General features: G+C 36.3%; 1 protein-coding gene across 1 annotated transcript in view; it reads left to right on the plus strand.

The window, feature by feature from the left end:
* CNTNAP2 (contactin associated protein 2) overlaps positions 1 to 25,726 on the plus strand; it is a 1,694,842-nt gene that overhangs the window by 579,729 nt on the left and 1,089,387 nt on the right. The window contains exon 3 of the mRNA XM_075827067.1: positions 9,543 to 9,736. Within this exon, the coding sequence (XP_075683182.1) occupies positions 9,543 to 9,736 (194 nt within the window). The remainder of the gene's footprint in view (positions 1 to 9,542; positions 9,737 to 25,726) is intronic.

The raw sequence follows: 25,726 nt of genomic DNA on the forward strand, positions 1-25,726 counted from the left end.
CTGCCGCCGCGGCTCCCTCCAGCCCGTCCGCTCCGTCTGCTGCCGCTGGTCCAAGTGCACAAGTCCGGAAGCCGCGACTGTAAGTAGTAATCTTACTGTCCGGCCGCGACTTCCGGTCCACAGGAAAATGGCGCCGGACGGCGCGCATTTCAAATTGGACTGTGTGGGAGCGGCGCATGCGCAGTTCCCACACAGACGGCGTACACAGAAGTGGATGAGACGGGACCCGTTTGTAGTCCCTATGGGACTGTGGCTGCCGTATTCCATGTCTGTATGTGTCGTTAATCGACACATACAGAAATGGAAAAAAAAATGGCAGCCCCCATAGGGAAGAAAAAGTGAAAAAATAGAAAAAAGTAACACACAAACACACAAATAAATAAAAACGTTTTTAATAAAACACTAACATTAAACTGACATGAATTTTTTTTTTGTGGTGACACTGTTCCTTTAAGGGGTTAAGAATAGAAGACAAATTTAAGTGATAAAATACAATGTTGCATGTGTTAAACAGACATTAAGGGGGTTGTCAGATATAAGAAAAAGGGCCTGATTTTTACAGAAACGGTGACACACTGGTCCATGGGTTGTGTCTGGTATGACAGTTCAGCTCCATTTCCTTGAATAAGAATGAGATGCAATACCAGAATGTCCCATGGACAAGACTGGCACTGTTTATGGAAACCTCTTTCTAGTATAACTCTTTGAGGTCATATATAAATACTCTTTATATTATTCATACGTTTTTAGAACGCTTTCCTGTCAAGGTTTTTTCTTTAATTGTTATCATCTATATTTATTCTTGTATCAGACCTAGAGACTATATACGGTACCACAAAATATATTGGTAGGAATATAGCTTTATTATGCTCTAAATAAATATACATATGGCCAAATAGGTTGTGTGCTGGCCCAATAGCAAATGTGCAAAATAGAAAAGTTTTTGTCTGCTCTTCCCAATATATTAAATAGATGCTTGACTAAAACGTGTGTGTAAAGATAAATATGAGCATATTTCAACAGATTTATATAACTTCACCGGCCTAGGTTCAAGAACAGGGATAATCTACGCATTTAATTAACTGGTTGCCGACACTTGACGTCTATTCTCTTCATGAGCGGCTGGACTTTGCCACATGATAACGAGCATATACATCATGATGATCAAGTGGGCACAGCAAGTGTGCCCGTGAGATTAGGAACGGGGCAACGACTCTAATACACAGCCGCAACCCCACTCGTTAGAAACCTCTGATCTCCGCTGTTAACCTCTTGAATGCCACAATCAAAGCTGATCGTGGCATTTAAATAAAAGATGAAAAAGCGATCCCCTTTGATCGCATCACAGGGAACCCCTGTGGTGCGATCAAGGAACATACCTTCTATGGGCAGACAACCAAGGATCCATTGAAGGACCGCAGGACTGTCTGGCCATATTTTCTGTTGTTAGGGCATATTTAGGTATACCCTAGCAACTGCCTGTGTACTATTAGTACACAGGCTAATGTACAGGTATATAGATATATGCCAGTACATTAAAGTTTAAAAATCAATCATTTAAAATCCCCCTATAAGATTAAAAAAATATATTAAAAAAACAGTAATATTAAATAAAAGAAATCGGCAAAAAATACAAATACAATTTTTTTTACAATAAATAAACTTTATTAACTAAAACTCCCAAAACATAATATACACATATATGGTATCGACACAACCTTAACAACCTACACAACAGATGTATAGCATCATTTATAATGATCGGTATATGCTGTAAAAAGGAAAAAATAAATAAAACTGCAGCAGAACTTTTTTAATGCATTTTTACCCAAATAAAAATGTATAGAAATTAAAAGATAATGTAAATGTACCCAAAAATGGCACCTATATAAACTACAGTACAACTTGTCCCGCAAAACAAAAAAAAATACAGCTACGTTGAACAAAAAATAGTTATGAGCATTGGAATGTAAAGAGGAAAAAAAAATTGTTCTGTTCTAAAGGAAAAATGTACCGACTTCTTAAAGGTTTAAACACCATAAAAACAAAAAACAATTATATCTATTTAGTGGTGCATTTTTTTTAGATACATTAAGAGTGCCCATACATACAGCGACTGTGCTGTGATAGTATACCGCACAGTAGAGAAACACGCGGTTTTACTATGAATTTCCGCAGTATTGCAATGTGGTTTTCGGCCAGCGGCTTGTACAGTCAGAGCACATGGTTTAGGTGATGATTGGACTTTCAGATGTCAGATAATGCCTCAATCTCTTGGATCTCCCTACTATCCAGGAGAACTTTAGCAGGCCATAAATGGTGAGATGTCTCATTATACCTATGGTTGCAAGTCACTTTTTAGTCCTTAGTTTTCCCTCTCTACCAGGGGCAAAGTTAGGAGGGGAACTGGCAGGACATGTGTCTCGGACGCGGGCAGACAAGAGGGTGCAAAAATACACTTTGCCATGACCATTTAGATACAGGGCTAGAGCAGCCAAGTGAATCTTTGCCTAGATAAAGGAAAGCATAGCTAGAACTCTGTTCTTTACTATCGAGACTCTGATAGCCCTATCACAAGATTGAAGAATAGGTTAAAAATAAAAAGATGTTTAAATGTAAGCTGTATTTTTGTGCAATATTGGGCAATTCTGACTTTCAAATTGCTTGATATCTTTCAATACAACCCAATAGATTGATAATTTGACCATGTATGTTTAATTTTGAAGGCACCAAGGTAAAAAAAACAAAACATTGTCTAGTGGTCAAATCTATCCATCCATCCAGCCATCCATCCGCTCCTTCAATCAACTCTTTGTTAAACGATAGAATGAAGACAAGTATCAAACTATGCTGGAATTCATGTGTTTAGTTATTTCATTTATTTTTCTATAAGCTAACTCCAACTTAAAAATAACAATATAATATACTGACCTTAAAGAACAAATGAATAATGTTTCTGCACATAGCTGATGATGACATCTTTTCGATTTTTCGCCTTTGCTTTAGCCAATTCTGCAATGATCCATTTGCAACCTTATCCTATAGTTGTGCAAGTTTAAGGTTCATTAAATGCCCAGTGACTTGAATAAGACAGTCTGCTTTTTGAAACAGAACAGGAAAATTATGTAGATGAAGCTTCTGTAACCTCACAATCAGTATAACATTAGTTTGTTTTTATAATCTTGTCCTCTTTGCAAATAACAATTCCGTCTGGCTTATCAGGTCTCTTTTGTCATTTGCCAAATTGCTTTTGCCATGCAATGACCCATAAATGTAACAACTGGTGTTTAAAATTAGATGGATGGATATAATCTTTTTACCTGCAAATTTCCATTTAAACTCATATTCACGGTTTTGTTATAGCATAAATTTAGCAGAGGATATTTTCAAGGTGTCATATTGCATAAGTAATTGGACAAGGGAACTAGGGTCACAGAGAAGTTAAATATATAACGTGCCATTCTGAAATTAACGCAATACTGCTTCTTAGTGAATTCTGTTTATTTAATAATGTAGATAGAGTACACAAATGACAATATCATATGATTATGCTCCGATAAATAATACTTTATCATGGCCTGTGATGTCAATGTGTGTGCTACAATTCTCCCTCCCCAGCATTTGTTTACATCCCATGATAATCACGATATGGAAAATACCCCATTGAAGTTCCCTTGAAAGAATTTAACTACAAATACTCATAGAACTTTACATGGTGGTTTCACTTATAAAATTACTTTTAATGATTAGCTCGTTTGCTCCTTTCACAAGGGGCTATGATCAGTAATGTATGCAGGGAGATGTGCTGCCAACAATGATAATACTTTCTGCTGTATATATGATACAATCAGCCAATGACCGAGCGTTTGCTCGTTCATCGGCGATCGCTGCCCTGTTTACATATGAATGCTCATTTGCCCGATCATCGGCTCATGCTAAATGGCCCTAAACATAAAGAAACATGTAGTGTGCACTTAAAACTTGCTTTGCTTGCAAATGTTCAAAACTGTAAACAAAATTGGTGAAATATATATATATATATATATATATATATATATATATATATATATATATACACAGATTCGGTTTATTTATTCATTTGTTTATTTTTTTTTAATTATTAGTCAGCACTACCCCATATTACAATATCTTGCTGTGTGGTCTGGACCTTCCCCTATTACAATAGTCTGAGTGATCTGTCCGGACATTCCTCTATAGCAATAGACTGGTTGGGTAGTCAGGACCTCCCTCTATAACAGCAGTCTGGGTTTGGACCTCCCCCCTATAACAGCAATCTGGTTGTATATTCTGAACTGCCCCAATAACAACAGTCTTGTAGTGTTCAATAGACTGTAATAAAGCTGTAATGGGCTTAATCTAAAAGCATAGGTCTCGGAAAGCTGCTGGGAACCTATCCATTTAGCAAACTTGCCAACAATTCCTTTTTTCACAGGATTCCATCGCAAACCAGACTGTATCATGGGGATCTCAGCTAATGGTCTTCCACTGATAAAAACTTCTGACTTACTTTTCAAAAAAATAGTTTTCCCCCAAATATTTTTATGTAAGGTCAATATTTGTAATATTATTAAGTGTACATTTACGGCGTACACAGCAACACACATAAAATATGCCTATGGGTATATGGCTAATCTAGCAATACAAATTTTTGGGGAAGGAACTAGTTTTACACACAGTATATGTACTGTAGGTCCTGACTAATTTCAGCATGACTTACACTTACATTGATAATATTGATAAGTATTTTAGAATAAAATATTATAATCAGAATATGTATAACAAAAACATCCTAATTGTGACCACATTCTTATAGCATGAGTTTTTCTGGTTTAGTTTTACCTTCAGGACAAAGGAAAAAACAAAATATAATAGCAGTGAAATTATTTAAAAAAAAAAAAAAAAATGTCATTTTTTTTTTTACATTTAAAAAAAAAAATACTTATAAAAAAGCAAATAAAAAAACACAAAAAAAGCTCATTCGGTTTCATATACATTCCGCTCAGGCTTTAGTTGTGTTTTCTCTCAGCTACTTTTTTTCTCTTCAGTTAGTTTCTCTTCATTAGTTTGTTATCTCTAAAATGTAGCTTATTATTCATGTAGTAAATGTATCTTGCGTAAATCTATCATCAAAATTCTTAATTATTGACTAATTAATCTTTAATATGGCTGCATGCTTCATCTTGATAATAAAAAGTTCCTGTGACTTTGTTCCCAGAAAGGAGGGAGAATAATAAAGAGAAGATGCAAGTACCAACAAATAGCAGACCCACAACAATGGCCACTTTGTGTCTCTATTGAAGTCTACATATATCTGGATGAGCCTTTTTCATAACAGACAAATCAATAGAGGTTACACATCTTATTGTCAAAGTGCACAAAGCAATCAAAGTCCCTCAAATTACACCTTTTATTAGATGAAATAGAGAGAGGAGAATACCCATCGATCCTAGCTAGTCTCCATAGGAGCCAAGGATAGTGACATTTTTCTGTAACAATGACTGATATCTTTGTAAAACACATTATGGTGCAATACAATGTATAATGGCTGTTTTATGTCTATATCGTAAAACACCTATTTAATGAAACAGATTACCATGTTTAGGAAATATTGTACAAAATACATCAAGGCATGGTGAGGATCTGACTTAAGATCTCATATTTATGATGATGATTGTGAGGGATTGTACATAGAGTGTTTACATGCAGTAATGTTTCTGATAAAATGCTAATGTTTCCAGAATAACAATGATAGCAGTACTGAAAGGACTGTAATAGTATTGATGAACACAGTGATCACTAGTGATGATGGAATTTCCAGCAAATCATTTTGGGGCCAATACTATCGAATGGGCCCCAAAATTTGGTTTTACATTCGCAAGTCCCCTGATAGCCCTGTCAGACACTCTGATGTCTTCTATGTCTGTATTCAAGTGAGATACAATCCTAAAAGACAGCAGAGAGTCAAACAAAACAATTGGGGCACTTGCAATTCCACAAAAATAAAAAAAAACATACTCACCGCCTCGCCTGGTCTCCCGTAACGACGCGTCCCTGCCGGAAGGTGAGATGACATAGCTGTCCCATGTGATTGCTGCAGCCAATTAGCTGTGTTTTTGGAGGTGTTAATAAACAGTGAAAACTTATTTGCCAATGGATGCTGTTAGGGTATGTTCACACGTAGTCAACAAAAACGTCTGAAAATCCAGAGCTGTTTTCAAGGGAAAACAGACCATGCTTTTCAGACGTTTTTTTACCAACTCGCATTTTTCGCGGCGTTTTCACACCGTTTTCGTGGCGTTTTTTACGTCCGTTTTTGGAGCTGTTTTCATTGGAGTCTATGAGAAAACAGCTCCAAAAACGTCCAAAGAAGTGTCCTGCACTTCTTTTGCCGAGGCTGTATTTTTACGCGTCGTCGTTTGACAGCTGTCAAACGACGACGCGTAAATAACAGGTCGTCTGCACAGTACGTCGGCAAACCCATTCAAATGAATGGGCAGATGTTTGCCGACGTATTGTAGCCCTATTTTCAGACGTAAAACGAGGCAAAATACGCCTCGTATACGTCTGAAATTTGGCCGTGTGAACATACCCTGCTCAAGTTTTTGCAGTATGGGACAAAACGACATCATGATGCAGATGAACCATGTGACTGCTGCAGCCTGTAATTGGCTGCAGCGGTAATAGGTACAGCTATGTCATGACATAGTTTTGTCTTTTGCAACCACTGTGATTGGCTGCAGCGGTCACATGGGACAGCTACGTCATAATGTAGTTTTCTTCAATTTGACTTCAGCAGCCTGTGATCATCTCATCTGCCAGAAGGGGTGTGTCGGGAGACCAGGGGAGGTGGTGAGTATGTTTTGTTTTTAAATTACCTCTTCGCCTCTCTTTATTTTCTATAATCGGCAAAATGTCACCATTTTGACAATTTGTGTGCCGCGCACCCCAAAAGTTTTGGATTTTGGCAAATCTGAAACTTTTGGGAATTTCAGACTGAGTTCAATTCATGCCATATCTATTCGTTCATTTCTAGTGATCACTACAATTGGGCCTGCCCGAGGACATACATTTTTGCATGTCAAATTAATTCCAGTTATGGTGAAGATTTTCATTAAATTAAAGTAAAGGGTTTGGGTCCCACAAAAAATGTAAGCTAAGACGGAACATAACCACTCAGAAGTGAGGTGTATTTAGAGGAGATTAGAAGGGGCTATAGAAAATTGAAGGTAGATGACTGGGAAATCAAATAAAGATAAAAAAGACATAAGGGACACACATAATAATAGTAAATGTTCCTGTAAAGGATCTGCCAGGCACAGCTTCTGTGTCTACGCCCATAGGTAGTCTGCACCTGCTTCTATGTCTGTGAGACTGACTCCATCTTCCACCACTCAGGATGGCAGGCTTAGGAGTGGGAGAGCCTATCACAGCCTGGCCAGACGGAGCTAGCTCCCGCCCTCTGTCTATTTATACCTGCCTTTCCTGTTCCTCCTTGCTTGTGATTCTTCTCGTTTGGTTTCCTGGCCCTGCTGCAGCTTCTTGAACTATTTGACCCTGCTTCATATTGACCCTGGCTTACTGACTACTCTCCAGCTCTGCGTTTGGTACTTCGTACACTCCTGGTTTGACTCGGCTTGTTCACTACTCTCCTGCTCTGCGTTTGGTACCTCGTACACTCCTGGTTTGACTCGGCTCGTTCACCACTCTTGTTGCTCACGGTGTTGCCGTGGGCAACTGCCCCATTTCCCTCAGCTTCTGTGTACCCTTGTCTGTTTGTCTGTCGTGCACTTATTGAGCGTAGGGACCGTCGCCCAGTTGTACCCTGTCGCCTAGGGCGGGTCGTTGCAAGTAGGCAGGGACTGAGTGGTGGGTAGATTAGGGCTCACTTGTCTGTTTCCCTACCCCCGTCATTACAGTTCCTTTCCTGCTAAAATGCTCATGGTAGGGAGGGGCTCACTCTAGATTTTGTTACTGCTGCCTTATTTAAGCAGTATACATTTTGTATAATGTTTGGCGATGATCATTCGTCTTTTTTTTATACATATGTTTGCAACCTTAAATGCTGGAGCTGCTGTTACTATATCTAAACACATTAGGCAAGATTTTGTCCATCATAGAAAGCTCCATCTGTCTGATATACAAGTTAAATATATACAAATCTGTACCCCTGGAAGGAATACCCATTTTGTCTGGCACCTCCAGCAGACCCCTTTCACATATGTTGTCCTATTTTACCATGGGGGTTCCTTTCTCTTTCTCCCCCTACCTCTCTTATCTCCCCTTTCTTATGTTTTTGCTTAATATTTCTTGTGCAGACACGCCATCTGTATAATTCTTTTTTCTCCTAAAAAAATATTGAATATTTCAGTATGATTTCTGACACACCTGATTTTTTGGCCCACCCCCTAATTTGGCCCATCCCTTAATTTAGCCCCTTTTAAGTTGAAATTACTGCCTATTTTGTTATGTATGTTGCAGTTTTGTCCTTATACGCATGTCATTTTTTTCCATCTATGAATCTTTATTTCCATAATAAAAATGACAGTATAAAATAATAAAAAAATTAAAAAAGCAGGAGTGATTGATACTATAACAGGGTTTCATTCACAGCAGATGATTTTTGGCATTATTCCACTACAGTATTTGAATGCTTATGCCAGATGTAATATCAGTACTGTAGATGGGAATTTTTGAATTTCCATTGACACATTATTTTGAGGACTACTGCTGTTTTAAAACAGTTATGCATTATGTTTCTAAACTGCAGCATGCTTCAACATGGTTTCCGTCTAGGTGGTTCCCCCTCGTTAACATCTCCATCAATTTTCTAGATTGATGAAAATAAATTGCAGGATATGAGGAGGGGGGGTATAACTGCACTGCTATAACATTGTGTGACCACAGCCTAATCTTTCTGGTGTGTTTGAGTTCATGTTTTACCTATCTTGATAATGTAAAAAAATTTGGCAACTATTTTACCAATTAGAAATCTTTTCTGGATACTATGATTCTATAAGTACTGTTTTGAAGTTAACTGATCAAAGAAAACCATTTGTAATGCAGGTCTTTTTTCCACTTGGTGTGCTTTGAGGTCTTTCGTTAAATTATATTGTGGGTTTATGTAAATGTGATCATGTGTGCTACCACTTGCCTTTGATATACTTTGCTTTTTATATTCAGAAGATTAAGGCCTCCCACTGTGCAATAAGAAAGTAGTTTTACATATCAGCAGGATGTCTTGAGAAAAAAGCTTTACATCAAGGAAGGTCAGCTATGGACAGAATACCTGATTCATGATAATGAGAGATTGATCATGGAAATCGATTGGTATCAAACATATGTATTGATTTGTATAACATGGATATAGATGGTGTTTCGCAAATAAGTTTTTTTTCCGTATTAGTTAGTAGATAAGAGATTAAGATAGAAGCTAAAAACACAGTTTGAGATGTCTTTTAAACATTTCTTCAAAATAATTTATAATCATCATTATTTCTAATATGCTATCCTTTATTCTGCAGGAGACGGTGGTTGGTCACCTCTGGACAGTGATCATTATCAGTGGCTGCAGGTAGATTTTGGAAGCAGGAAACAAATCCGTGCAATAGCTACTCAAGGGAGGTACAGCAGTTCTGACTGGGTGTCACAATACCGCTTGCTCTACAGTGACACTGCCAGGAACTGGAAACCCTATCATCAGGATGGAAATATATGGGTAAGGAATATATATTCACTTCTTTTTTATATTTTAAATAAAATTACTAGTCAAGATTTAGAAAAATAAATCTTAACTGTAAGATAACCCCTTCACGACTGCCATACGGCTATATATGTTCTAACTGCCGATGCCCTGTGCAGCTAGCAAATATATAGAAGTTTGCAGCGTGCATCAGGGATAAATGAGTGCAGAAGCTGCTTCAGCATGAGCAGCTCTGCACTAGTCTATGTGTTGGCTCCCTTTACAAGTGCCGACACCTCTTTGACATCGGTTCATAAAACAAATGTGTTTTTTTAATGAAACAAAAGTTACAAGTGCAGCGCTGCTCATAATGGAGCAGGCTGCACTTACCTCTCTGCCCGTGTGTGTCGATACCTCCCCCCTCCTTCTCCCTCAGCTTCTGCCCAGAGATAACGGAGCCAGTTTGCTCGTTATCTGGGCAGATAAAGTACTGAAAGTTTTGTTTTAACACTTTAGTCTTCTTCTCTCTCCTGGAGAGTGAAGAAGGCGCAACAGTGTGTATATATATATATATATATATATATATATATATATATATATATATAGATAGATGATAGATAGATGGATAGATGGATAGATAGAGTAAAACAATAATCTAAATTTTAAAATACTTGTTCTCATGAATGTTCCAGCCCCCTTAGTATGGGCTGTACAGTTTTTTTGCCTGTAAGAGCAGCAATTTGTGTTTCTGCTATCTGCTATGCTTGCTGTTATGGGGCACTGGAAGTTTCAACTGCTGTCAGTTATTTTTGTGACTATGAAGAACTGACTTTAGTCACTCGGTCTCAAGTCTTTTTGTTCTACTTTTCTAAATATTGATGAGTAAGATTAATTACACTCCAGTTTATGTTAATTCCAGAACTATATTAGGCAAGCAGATTAAACTGTTATGGTTCAGTGAAAAAATAGACAAGTACAATGGCCTGAGAGAGAAAAGAAATGTAATAAAATGCCCTTGCACGTCTTGGTCCTTTTAACACAGATTTATTTTGTAGTTTTACTCGTAGTGGTTTATGATGTATGTATATTCTAGCACCATGTCTGGATAAAAGAAATAAATCATATAGAGGGCCTCTCTCAATAGGTATTGGTACAATTAACCAAGGAAATTGCTTTGAAAAATAGCATATGAAAGCAAGCTGCTGAAGCATAACTAAGCAAGCACTTCAAGGTCATCAGAGAATTGTTGATTTTATTGAGGTAAATAATCAAGTCTAAAGAAGGACATAAGAACAAGCCACCAGACACAATTCTGGGCCAAACATATCATTGTAATTATTATCTTGTTGGCTATTTAACCTGATAATATTTACAAGATTACATAATTATACATTACAGAACATTTGGGCATTGAGTTGATCCTCATTTTATACTGTTATGCTATTTATGACCTTTGCGGTTAATGTATAACACAATTTTCATTTGTATGAATAATTAAATAAGTTAATTTAACAAGCTTATCTAAAGGGACATTTAATCTCAGGGTATTAAAATATATAAAACAGTATTATAAATACAACATTAAACTTTTTTAAACAATGAAATGTAAGCTTTTAACACAACATTAATAACTATAATACTTCTCATGGTTCCATTGTTATCAGATGGGTGGATGCTGCATGTGCACAATTGTTTCCTCAAATATATCCCAAGCTACACGGAACCCTAAAAGCCTTAACCCCTATATGACGAAGGACGGATATATCCGTCCTGTGCAGGAGCTAATTCACGCAAAAGGATGGCTATATCCGTCCTTCGATTGCGTGGGTACTGCCAGTGTACCCACGCAATCAGCGGCAGGAGCACGGCTGTTATACACAGCCTGGCACCTGCCGGAATCGAAGCACGCTCCTATTCCGGAAGTTTAACCCAATAAATGCCACGGTCAATAGCGACAGCGACATCTAATGTGTTTGACTGAGGAATGGAGCTCCCTCTGTTACCCCATCGGCGACCCCGCAAAGAAATCGCGGGGCGCCGTCGGGTTTCCATGTCAGCCGGGGGCCTAGCAAAGGCCCCCAAGTCTGCCTTCAGCAAATGCCTGTTAGGACATGACAGAGGCATGGCCTAACAGATTGCCTGTGAGTTTTACACTGACAGGCAATAATGCTTTGGCATACTAAGTATACCAAAGCATTATATATGCGATCAGCAGATCGCATAGTGAAGTCCCCTGGTGGGACAAAAAAAAAAAAGTAAAGCAGTTAAATAAAGTTTGTGACAAAAAGAAAAAATAACTTTACAGTCAAAATAAAATAAAACTAGTTTTTTTTGCCAAAAAAGTGGTTTTATTTAGGAAAAGTGTCAAAACAAATAACACATACACACGGACGAAGGCGGAAGCCGAAACGCGTTGGGGCCGGCCGCCATTTGGAGTCTCAGCTACATGGGTTAGTACTCTGCTAGTACTTCATTTTTTACTATTTGCTGCTGGTTGCTGTCTGGGTTCTAATACGCACATGGGCATTCTCCCAGTATTCATACATGCATTAGTCGTTGTGAACATTACATGACTTGGTGTAATAGTCCTGTCTCAAATGCACTTTGCATAATTGTGAGTTACATCCCTTTCACCCACTTTGCAAACAGTTTAACCATTTACCTGTAGCTTGTACATCTTACCTCATGTTACTTTACATCTTTGTCTTGAGGTATATACCTATTCACATGATTATACTCTGACTTATATTTGACTCATGTGGTGGCCATGCTTTTATTTGTGATTCATTTTTAGACATTCATTTTGTATAAATAGTGCAATACTGTTGAATAAAAAGACTACATGTATTTCTTGACTTAAAGACTCCTTAGTTCTTTCTTTGTTCGGTTTAACATATATGGTATCCCCGCGATCGTAACGACTTAAACAATAAAATGAACACAAACGGCCGGTACAAGCCATGATTAAGGCCATGAGCCATGTCTGAAACGCGTAAGCAATTGACTTTATAAGCCACCTCGCTAGTGATTCTCTACATTTTATTATTTTGTTTGCTAATAAAATTGGGAACATTGATACCTTTTAAACCACCCTTCAGCGCTGGATCACACTTTTTCTTGTTCCGAGATAACTTTATGTAATAAAATTTGGGTTTGTAAATTCTCGAATTGAGAGGCGGTTTTTCAACATTGTTTTGGTTTTATTTATTTTTTTATTTTTTTTTGCGGTAAGTATCTCTACTTAAGCTAGTCAAATACTGCATCAAATCAGGTATATACCTAGCATCTCACCTTCTATCTCATGCTGTACTGAGATATGGTAACATAGTAGACCTGACAGATCCGCTTTAAGGCCTTTTACAGTCAATTTAAAGAGATAGAATTAGCTTAAAATGTGAAAAAGTTTTCTTCAATATGTCTCAAGTGCTGACTTAAATCTGATGTTTTTATTGATTCTATGTAGCCTATTATGCCATTTTTTTTTTACATGAACCCTTTTAAAAATAGATTTTACATTTCTGGTAGATTTTTGCCCAATATGAATTTCATGTATTGAATGGTTTATGGATTCAATGGTTTATGATACTCTTGTCATTAGGATTCATTTGATGAATAGAATTGCCATGTTTGAAATTCATTTGTGACTAAACATTTCTCTCATTGTATTGTATGGCCTGTCTAATTCCTACTATAGTTTTGCATGAAATAGAACTATCTGCTGTAATGTACATAATTTAAAATTACATTTTAATGTTGAATTCGTTTGCTTATACTAAATCATTCTTTTTTATTTTGGTAACCAATAGATAATTTTGTATTTGTTTTATTGGATCATGTCTTAACATACAAGGAATGCTTTACGTTAACACAAACCAATCATTTTTTTAACATTTGGTAAATACAGCCTGGATTGTCTGGGGAGCATGTTTAGCAAGAAATAATTTAACTTAGTCAAAACATCATTTTTCATTTTCATGCAGATTTAGCATCATCTGCCAATAAGACATAACAGCATGGGAAACTGGTACATTCCAAGCTTTGATTCTCATCAATTATGCAAACTATTCCCATTCATTTCAATTGACAACAACATTTATTTTGTTGTTCTTTAAAAGAAAATAATTGGATCAAACATTTTGGTCCGACTACTTTCTATTATTTTTATTTTATTACAGTGTTTAGTCATTAACCTGTATACATAATGTTGTGTTTCAATGAAAATTGCTATTAAAATGCCATTGTTTTGTGCCAAATATGAATGTTTACACCAAATGTTGACTGAATTTCTATTTTTAGTAAATGTTTCATAAGCAATACTAACCAAAATGTATTAATTACTAACAATTACTCTACTTATAAAATAAAATATTAGGCAAGGTGCTAGACTGCTTTTTGGAAAAAGTGAAAATCAAAATATATGGTGAAAATATAATGTGGTTATCTAATAATAATATGAAGAGTGAAGTTTAGTCTAGCATTAAGGTGTTGCATGAAATCAGTAGAAACTACGAAACGTGTTTGTTTAGACGGGACCTTGAAAGAATAAATGGTACCAAAGAGCAAGAAGAAAATGGAGGTTTGGTAAAAGCTATTTACTTAATTTATGTTTAAATAAATCAAAGTCAAAGTAACAGTAGTTGCATTAATAGCTCTCCACTAGTGTGTTCTGTAACTTTACATAATAATGGAAACTAAAGTTGAAAATGACTTGCAAGAAACTAAACTTATGGCCAAAGAAAATAGTTTGAAAATGAACCACAGGTCTGTGTCTGGTTTGGATGGCATAGGAAAAGAAGACAGGCACAATTAGGAGACAATACTTGTTTTATAGGTCAGTCCTAGAAATGAAGCCTATAGAAGAAGACATTTTAAATGTGTGTTTAGAACCAAGCTTGAGGCTAATACCTACCTTGCCCTGAAATTTAATAGTACAGGTGGTGTTACATAGTGTTACAAACTTGAAACCTGCAAGAGATATTGTACCTTTGAGTTGAAATCATAAGAAAAGGTCTAGTATGTTCTAATGGATTGCTTGTGGTTGCATTTAACTGTGATACCACATAGTTTATATTGTATTGCTCAGAAGGAGAAACCTTTTAAATATCAGCCACGTGTTGTTGATACAGCCAGTTTAGCAATGATAACCATATTGTGAGTTTAATGAAAGAAGGGGTTCAATCTGTGTAGTGGATTCAAGGGTTGTATGAATAAATATGTCAAACACAATACATATTGTAAGTGAATGACAATGTGACTTTACGTAATATTATACAAAGTAAAGCAGTACATAGACTATGTGCTTTAGTGAGAATATATATTATGCAAAACATTAGCAGCACATAAATAAAGCAGCATAAAATAATTAAGGAGCAAATCAATTCAAGCAGCAAATACAGTTGTGTCCTTCCTTACCTTACATTTCCTCATATCTCAACATATCCTGAGATGTTTGGTGCGAGATGATCAGATTTGAAAAAAAGCATAATTCCGTGATACTCTGTTATGAGATATCTATTCTGTCTGTCTACGTGTGGCCACCCAGTGGTTGTGATGTGGGTTGCAGTCTGTCAGGTAAACAGGAAGATGTGCTGCCGACATGATTCAAATGCATGGGGTAGAATGATCATATTATTATATATAATCTTATATAATCATTATCATTGCACCTTGAAAATGGAGCTAACGAGTGCCGATCGACCTGCCATAACGGCACTCGTATTTCCAGCCAATATTGAACAATGCAAAAGTATCATTACTTTCAGGAATACCTTTGTCCTGTCATCTTGCATAATAAAATGACTTAGGACTGTAAAAGTTAATCCTAAGGGCCCCTTTACACAAGCAGATGTTTTGTAATGGAGTGCCGATCAACAATCCAGCATGTTTATTGGCACTGGTTTGCTCCATTCAAATGAAGCAATGATCGGATGATCGGATTGTACGGGGACAAAACATAATTAATACGATCGTTCATCCCATACATTTGCATCTTACTGGCAGCACATCCCCTGTATGCACAAGAAGATGTGCTTCCGACTTTTGAATATTTTATCATAAAAGATCCATTCAGCCGACAAACGAGTAAACAGGGACTGATTGTTGTTTACACAGGGCAATGATCGGAAACGCTCATTTGCCCGATCATTGACCTAGATAGAAGGGCCTTTACACTACATTTTTTTGTGGACAAAAGTTGATGTACCAATTCAAATTCATTGTTAACGTGTAGCAATACATGGTCCTGATGTTATAACATGTGGGGAAATGGTGCAAAGAATTTTGGGATGGATAGGTAAGTCTCTGAGATTAACAAGTGGAGGACCATACATGGCATTTGATTATGTTGAGGAGGAGCTAGAATGGAGTAACGGTCTAATATACAACCTGCAGCTCCATTCAAAGCCTATAGGGCTGGCGGAAACATACGATGTACTCAATTGACTCCGTCAGTCCCACAGACTTTGAATGGAGCAGCACAACGTATGCTTGCCGCTACTCTGTTCAAAGTTCTTCTCATTGCTGTCATAAAGTGAGGAGAAACAGGGGCCTAGGGACCACTGTTCTAGTGTTTAGTGGGAGTTCCAGTGTCTTCAGGATAGGTGATAAATGTTGATGTTTGGGACAACCTCTTTAAGAAATTAAAACAGTTGTGCAAGCAAATCTACTTAAACAATGGGAATTTTTTAAAATGTATTCTCATAGCAAAGTATAGGACATTGTTTGTGGGTGTTTACAATATTAAATTGATTACGCTGTCCAAGGTCGTACTACCTGTGCTTGCCTATGCTAGTCACACAATGTTTGTGAAATCACTTAAAAAGGTGAAACTAGGACATTTTCAAAGCATCCTGCCTACACCTCTGATTTGGTACCATTTTAATTTATTTATTTTTCCAAAATGAAGAATATACTTTTAGGCTTGCACTCCGGTATAATGATGATGACATCAAAAATAAATTCCAAAAATGGCTACATGAGCTAAATAAATCTTATGACCAGCAGGAGTTTGATTCCTTCCCTGCCTCATAGGCTGGTGCCTCAACAAAGGGGGTTATTTTGTTAAAAAAAAAAAAAAAGACTAGAGGGAGGTTTACATCATTTGAATAAGCAATGTAACTTTATTAGATCTAACATAGATAGCAGGGATCCTTTTTTTGGTTTTGCAAGAATGCAGCAGTTATTCATATTAAGAAACGCATAAAAAATACATTTCGGGGATGCCACATTCTATATAACCAGTTTTAATATACTCTTACTCCCATAGTGTTGATTTCATGGGTATGAAATAGCATAAAACATGCTATAATGAAGGGGAAAGTTACATTTAAATACACTGATACACTATCTGCTCTTAAGCTCAGTCAGCATTTTTTTGTCTTGCAAGTCAAAGCTCAGGGAATTCCGGTTTTATGAATATCCATTTATGTCTAACATTTTGAAAGTGCAGAGCCAGACTTGTAAACGCAAATCTGTTCTTCACTTCTCAGTACGTTACACAATTACTAATGGAATAGATAAAAAGTACAACGCAGATAATATTTCCTTTACAATAATATAAAAGTCATCATATTGAAACACAATTTTAAAGGATAACTACAGTAGAGTATTTAAAGGGGTTGGCCCAAGATTGAAACGTATCACCTATCCACAGCATTCTCTTGAATGGAGGGGTCCCAGAGGTCTGACCCACACCCATCAGACTCTAATCACCTATCCTGTGAATAGATGATAATTTCAAACCTTGGGTTTACCCCTTCAAAGGAGAAATCAGTTTGTATTCTCTCCATAAAAATGGCATACATACAGTTGAAAAATTGTTGTTTCTAAAATGAACAAATTAGGGTATTTTCTAGGGCATCTGATGACAGCTTGCTTATCTTTTAAAGGGGTTTTAAGGGGACCAAACATTGTTTGGGATTTATATTTTTATGTGAAAAGAAGTCACTTACTAATGTACTTTAATTGTTAATTCTGTACTGAATCATGCAGTTCAAACCCGGTGAAGTGGTGATGGTAGTCCTGTAGTTTTCCTAATATTGTTGACGTGTCTACACAGCCCCACATGACATAGGGCTTTCTTCCTGTGCCCTTCGTGTTGGCGTGTTATTAAGCACATGGCCACAAGGGGCTGGCACATTGCCTATCGCTGGAGACCCGAGCAGAGCATCAGCTAGTAAACTGCCCGGGACTCCAGTACTGCTCCTGACGTCACTGTCCATGTACTGTATGGACAGTGACTTCAGGAGTTTTCTATAACTGGAGTCCCCAAGCAGAGCATCAGCTGGCACTCTGCCAGGGGAGCACCAGCACTGCTGACGTCACTGTCCGCATATGGACAGTGACAGTTTCCTATCGCTGGAGTCCCCAAGTAAAACAGATTTCTTTAAAACTGTGAGGAATTAATACAGAAAGTATATTGCAAAATTTGATAACTTTTAATTATACAAAAAAAATACCATTCATTTACTGAAAGCAGATAACCCCTTAAATGCTGGGTGAAGTACCTGGATGACAGATTCCATATACTGTACATGCTTTAAATAGATATATTTTTAAAAAGTGTATTATACAGATGTTGTGATGTGGCAGGCAACCATTCAGCATGTGCTGACTTCTGTGGAGCATAGCTTTGTCTTAGAGTCACTCCACTCTTGCAGAGATAAGTAGCAAAATACTGTACCATAACGGGCTAATCTCTACCCTCCCCCAATCCTGAATTTCCTTCATTAAAATTAATTTTAAATAAAGAACTAAAATGTATTTCCTTTCTTGTTTACTTTATGTCAAGCTAAAATATGAAAGTAGTTTAAGACAATAATTTTACACTACACATGATTCTTTTGTTTTGTAGTGATTTGGTAAAGGAAGTCAAAAGCACAATGAGAAAATGGCTGAAACAGCACTAGTTTGCTTATATAAATCACTCTTTGGCCTTTGATAAATGACCTCAAGAGACGTAATCATAAGTATGCTTTATAGGTGACTCTGTTCTAGGCATTTTGCCTTTTATTGTGAATTTCAATACCTCTGTGTTTTAGTTTTAGACCCTGAGGTTAATAACATCTTCAACTGGTTCATTGGAACACACTGCATAAAAGCTTTTTCAGAAAAGGAAACTTGTTAAGAAGCTAAAAACGGAATTCTTCTTTTTAACAGTCATCACATTCAATATAGTGCAACCTTAGGGCGAGCAAAACTTTTTTTCATGGATCTATGTATCTGCTCTATTAGTTGTGTTTTTATGTTTGTTGAAAGTATCAAAAGGCATGTAATAACCCAAATTTATTGTTCAGAATATAGATTTGGCTAATTAAGGTGCGATATACAATAACATAGTTTTAATTCCTCATCATTAGTGTACATTTACAAAATGACATTAACTTTTTATGACACTTTGCCATGCCCCTATTCCTGTACACTTTTTAAAACTTTTAAAGCGTACCTAACTTTTCAAGTGACTTTTAAGAACAAGCTGTGATATGTGTGTACATGAGGAATAACACTATTTCTGGCATTTATATGACTTGTATATGGCATTATTTAGCAGTTTTCCTCTCTGCAGGCTCTTTCCCAATTTCTCAGTTGTCTTTGAGCTTGTGGGTGGAGTTTAATGGCTATAATGTCTTCTATACACTGCACACATAAAAGAGGAGAATCCTGCTGTCCTTTCTCTATCACATATAGAGAAGCGGCAGCATAGAGTAGATTATACAGTAGTAATGAGCAGTGAATCTGATCCAGCACTGGGGTGAGAAATAGCACTCACCAATAAGCTGCAGCATGTTTCTGTGTATTTTTCTCACTCTGCTCCCGCTGCCCCTCCCCTCTCCATAGACCTGTATGGGCAGCATCTATGTCTGACTCACTATGCTCCTTCTTGTTCCTACCGCTCCCCTCCCCACTCCATAGACTTCTATTGGCAGGCAGTGAAGAGACACCCCCCCCCCACTTTCTGTAGTTCATCTCTGCTCTGTAACTAGGTATGGATTTTGCTTGACAACAGGGGGTGGACAACAGATTACAGGAAAGTAAACACCTAGTGGCAGTAACTTCACAGAGAATTTGCAAGGATAAAGCGACTAAATTTGAACAGTAAGTAAATGACAAACTATATCAGGTATACTATTAGATTAGCATAAGTTGTTATAAAATTAATGTCCATTAAAAGTCTATGTACACCTTTTATAAGCAATTTTTTTTATTAATTCAATGTCTTTCAAGCAACTTTTAAATTCACTTTTCTGAAAAAATGTTTGGTACTTTTTACTATATAGCTTCAAAGTATCGTTCTCCCTTAGCTGATTCCATCAGTCAAGCTGAACTGATGGCTCAGCTGAGAGCGGGTCCTGCTTGTCTCTGACACACAGAATCTATCTGATATCAATCACATCTAACTAGTCTAATAGGTCTGCTAGTCCTTGTTGATATCTGCCTTATATGTACCTGTCAAACCTATTCCTCACTTTTACATTCTAGTGAATGTTGTAGATGCCACGCCTGTTTTAAACTCTTTGGTCCCATTACTAGAAGCTCTATAATTATATTAGTGGTCTGGCTTTGTGGGAAGTGAGAAGTACAGTGCTTTAAATTTATTTTGTAACATAAAAAAAAGTATTACGTTGGTATGCAGCCCTGATAAAGACATACACAATAGATAACCTAGCATGTGCTACTTATATGTAGTTCCTTTTGATCTAATCTAAGGGCCCTATTACACGGGCCAATAATCACAGAACGCTTCACAGAATGCTTCTTTCTGATTATTTCCTTGTGTAAACAGGGCAACGATTAGTTGATGAACGAGCAAAGGCTCGTTTATCAGCTGATTGTATCTTTTCTGCAGCCTAAAATATTATCATTGTTAGCAGCACATCTCCCTGTGTAAACATAAACGTGCTACCAACATAATAGAAATGTATGGGGACGGGCAATCGTAGTAACGCATGCTCGTCCCCATACATAGCTCCTTTTAAAAGGAGCAAACGAGCGTCGATCAACAAACTGTCTCGTTGATCAGCGCTCGTTTACACGCCCCACATTGGGCTGTGTAATAGGACCCTAAGACAGGGATTCAATGGTATTATGTCAAAATTGGTGACTCCATTTGCAGGTGTGTGTCTTTAGGAAGGTACCAGTTTAAGGTGCATTGGAAAAGAGTTGACACTTGCCCAGTTCTAGGCGTCAAACAAAAGGATTATCCATTCTTTGTTGATTCACTCATGTAGAGATATTTTTCGAGCTATGATAACATTTATGTTTCTACCTAAAAGTAGCTGTCAAAAGCAGTACAGGTTTTTGAGTATTATAGTGAAGTTTTTTTTTTCTTGTTAAACAGTAGAGAAAAACTAGCAGATAACTTATGACAGCAAGCAGTCAAAAGATTTTATAGAGGAGGATTACAAGACTCATGCTCTCTAGGAAGCAGAATCCGTTTTGACATTGCATTTCTTTTAGTAAACTGCTAGTAAACTGTTGGTAAGTTCTGTATCGATTTAAAGTATATGTGTTCTGAAAAAACGTAGTTGGACATTAATATTACAGTATATCGTGCAATCGGTCTTCTGGTCACTGGTTCAAGTCCATAGGGGGCTAATAAAAAGTAAAAGACAGTTAAATAAAGTTTATTCATATATACAAAAAAAATTGAAAGTTCAAATAAACCATTTTCCCATTTCCCCCAAAAGCAATGTAGAAAAAAAATTAACATAACTGGTATCGCCGAGTCTGTAAAAGTCCAAACTATTTCAATACAACATTATTTAACCCACACAGTGAAGACAGTAAAAAAGAAAAAATGTCAGAATCTCTGTTTTACGGTCACTTCATCTCCCACAAAAAAATGGAACAAAGAGGGAATAAAAAAATCTTATTTACCCTTAAAATAGTACCAATAAAAATTACAGCTTGCCCTGCAAAAAAATAAGTCTTCACACTGCCTAATTGACAGAAAAATTAAAAATTTATGGCTCTCAGAATATGGCGACACAAACAAATATTATTTTTAGCAATTAGTTTTTTTCTTTGCAAAAGTAGTAAAACATAAAAAAGCAATATAAATGTAGTATTGTCGTAAATGTATTGACTGGCAGAACAAAGTTAACATGTCAACAGTTTTTTTTTCCCATTTCATCCCACAAAGATTTTTTTTCCATTTTCCCAGTACATTATATGGTGTAATAAATGGTGTCAGGAAAAATGACAACTCGTCCGGCCAAAAACAAGCCCTCATATGGCTATATCAACAGAAATATAAAAAAAGTTATGGCTTTTGGAAGGTGGGGAGGAAAAAGCGAAAAATCCAAAAATCAAAAAGTGGCTCCTAATTTATGTGAAAATGTTTTAATAATTTGAGATGATTGCCATTTCTTATTCCTATAAAAAAATAAAAAAAAATGGAGTAATTTCTTGGCATTCTGGCATTTCAATGCTCAAAGCTCAATGCTCAACGCTATAAACATGGGATGGGACTGAAATCCATTCAATTGTGCCCTAAAAGCCAAAGAGTGCTCCCTCCATTTTAGGCCCAGCCGTGTGTCCATTAAGCAGATTGGGGCCACAAGGTGGATATTTTTGAACACAAGAGAAAAAATGTGAAATATTTTATGGTTTACTTCTTTATTCTCATATTCGCTTTACAGAAAATATTTCTTTAAAATGACACATTTGTGAAATATTTATTGCATTAAAACACAGGTAAAACAGAGTGATATGATTTGGGGTGTGTTTTTTTACTTCCATGTGGGATGTACAAAAAAAATCTGTCTTTAAATTGACACATTTGTGAAAAATAATGTCACATTTTTTAACCTGCTTGCATTAATTTGTCTAAAACCAAATGTGGAGTCAAAATACTCACAAAAGCACTCAATGAATAAATAATTGGGTGTAGTTTTCCAAATGGGATAATTTCTGGGCAGTTTTTGTCATTTTGACATCTATAAGTCTCTGCAAACTTAGCTTGATGGAGGAAAACATGTGCATTAAAAAAACTGAATTATTATTACAATTTTAAGAAATGGAAATATATATAATTGATAAAATATTTGTGACGAAAAACAAAGGAAAGTTGATCCAGCGCGGTTTAGTGCTTTAAAAACTTTTATTATAGTAGAAAAGATAAAAACGAATAAACAGACGCAGTAGCGAGGCAGTTTCAAATAGAGTGTGCTGAAGCCTACGCGTTTCAAACACTGTCAGTGTTCTTAATCATGGCTAGTAGTCACTGGTACTGTGGGTCTCCTGAGTTTATAGTTTAGCTATGCGAATGGGGCGATATAGTTCTAAGAAGAGCACCTGTAGTAATTACGATGCATGTGGAGAGTAACCCTTGAAGGTGCAAATTAGTGCTATTTATATAGGATGTATACTTCAATTGAAATAATAGAACGTTTGCCCATTGGATGACAATATACGGGTGCCTACATATTTAAAGAATTTGTTAAATCTTAGTATGGTGTTCGTTTAAACCTACTGCATATTATATTTTTGAAAACCACATTAAAAACGGTCTTTCTGCATGGTGTCAATCTATATTAATATACCTACATCCCAAGAGACGCACATGGCAGTGAATACGTGTAAAATTATATAAATCTGGAAGACATAGTCAAAAGAGTAGAATAATTAAATCACATACCCTAAAAACGGGAAAATTACATATAAACAAGTAGCGATAATATATAATATATATCTAGAGAAAAGAAAATATTATAACTAGAAAAACAATGGTAGGAACATATATTCGAATGTATGGATCTAGTCATTGGTATAATCACCATGTTACTAATATGTGCATTATTTTGCAGTTATGAAAACTGAACATGGTGGTATCATATAATATAATATAATATTATATAGGTATATAGATACAAATACAAATGTCACAGGATTTTGAAAGGAGATGGAATACATGGTTCCGATGGTGTTCACATCTTGTTATACACATCATGAATAATGAGGGGTCTAACTCAGTATTTAACCTCCGTTTACTATTGGGAAAAATACATTGTCAGATGTGCAATTTCAGTGCATAATATATCTCAAGTAAATTGTACTCGGTTTTATATGTAGAATGCTTATTTATAATGTACTGTCAATGAATCCCATATATGATGTTAAACCTAGTAATGAAACGTAAGTTCTTTTTTGAGATTGAGACCTAGGGGGAACCTCGTTTTTAAATTGTAAATCCAAAACGCTTCTCTGTTTAATAACCTGTGTTTTAAATCTCCCCCTCAAACAGAGGCTGTGTTTTTTTCATTTGCATATTTTCTAAATGAATTAATGCATCTGTTGTGACAGGTGACAAAATGTCTAGCTGCGTTTCTAATGTATCCCAAATGTTCGAGAATTCTAATTTTACATTTCCTAGTGGTACATCCCACATATTTTAAGTTACAACTGGTACATTCTATGATATATACAACAAACTCACTATTACAGTTAATATATGACTTTATTGGGAAATTAATTTCACCACTAGAGTCCTGGAACTGTTTTATCTTTTTGGTGAATGTGCACACGTTACATGGGTGAGAACCACATTTATAAAGACCACATTGTTTCAACCATGTTATACTGGTTCTGCATGACGAAAAAAACAAGGGGGATAGGGTGTTGCCTAATGTGGGTGCCCTACGTGCCTGCATCCTCCTTTAAGTATAGTTTCCAATTTATCATCCTCATATAATATGGGGATGTATCTATGTACCATGTCTCTGATGTCATAGAACTGATACTGTACTGCAAAACAAGGGTTGGTGTGTCTGAGTTGGAATTATACGATGTTCTTGTGTTGTCACTAATGGTCTTGTCACGTAATAGATCATCTCTATTTTTGACCTTGACTATCGCTTTGACTCTATTCAGGGTCCAATTTTTGTATCCTTTATTATTTAGTTTTTGACAGATTTTGGATTGTTCCTTGACAAAACTTTGATCTAAGCTACAGTTTATTTTTGCCCTAGTAAGTTCACCTACTGGTATAGCGGAAATCGTATGTTTAGGGTGATTACTTCTAGTATGTGATATGGTATTGCCAGATATAAGCTTATGGTAAATTTCAGAACATATTATTTCCCCCACTTTAGCTGATAGTTTCAAATCTACAAAATTGACACTATTAGCATGAAAAGCATGTGTAAATCTTAAATTGTAATTGTTTCCGTTGAGATAGAGTAGAAAATCATGTATGGCAGATACATCGCCCTCCCAGATAAGGAGGAGATCGTCGATGTATCTGCCATATCAATGGATGTACATAGCAAAAGGATTGTCAGTGGAAAACAGGGTGTTCCCCTCCCACCAGGCCATGACAAGGTTGGCTAGGGATGGTGAGAATTTGGCCCCCATTGATACCCCCCTCTGTGGTAGGTAGGATAGACCATCAAATTTGAAATAGTTTGTGCAGTATGTATGTACATATGTGACAGATTGCAGTTAAAAAAAGGGTAAAAATTAAAAAAAATCCACATTTTTGTGTTTTTAATAAATATACGCAAATTATATCAATCTACTTTTACCACCTAAATAAAGTGTAATATGTGAAAAAAAAAAACAATAGAATAATTACTTGGATGTGCATACTCTTTCAGAGTTTTTCTCCTTTAGATTCACACATACAAGATTTCCAGAATCCAAACAGGCTTGGTCATTAAGGGGTTAAACAAATTGATACAAAAGACAAAATCTCCAAAATATTCTTCCTAAGCTTACAGGCAGGACGTGGAGTAATATGGCCCTAATCTAACTGCATATGTAAATAAAAGCTTTTAATCCTTTTGAGACATGTTTTATGATTCCTCCTACAGCTAAGGAAGAAAACTTTATTTGGCAATAATTGATGTGTTTTAGTTTTCTTCTCTCGGCCTACTCACAGGTTGGCATCTTCTTGTCTCAGGCTGAATACCTTTTTTAACTAATTAACCTCTTCCATGCCAAGCAGGATCTCTCCTTTTCACTCCCTTTTAACAATTTTCAATAGTACGTATATAAATAGAAAGCCAACCGGTAAGCAGAAGGGTTTCT

This window comes from Rhinoderma darwinii, chromosome 5 (assembly GCF_050947455.1).
Source record: "Rhinoderma darwinii isolate aRhiDar2 chromosome 5, aRhiDar2.hap1, whole genome shotgun sequence".
Taxonomy (NCBI): Eukaryota; Metazoa; Chordata; class Amphibia; order Anura; family Rhinodermatidae; genus Rhinoderma; species Rhinoderma darwinii.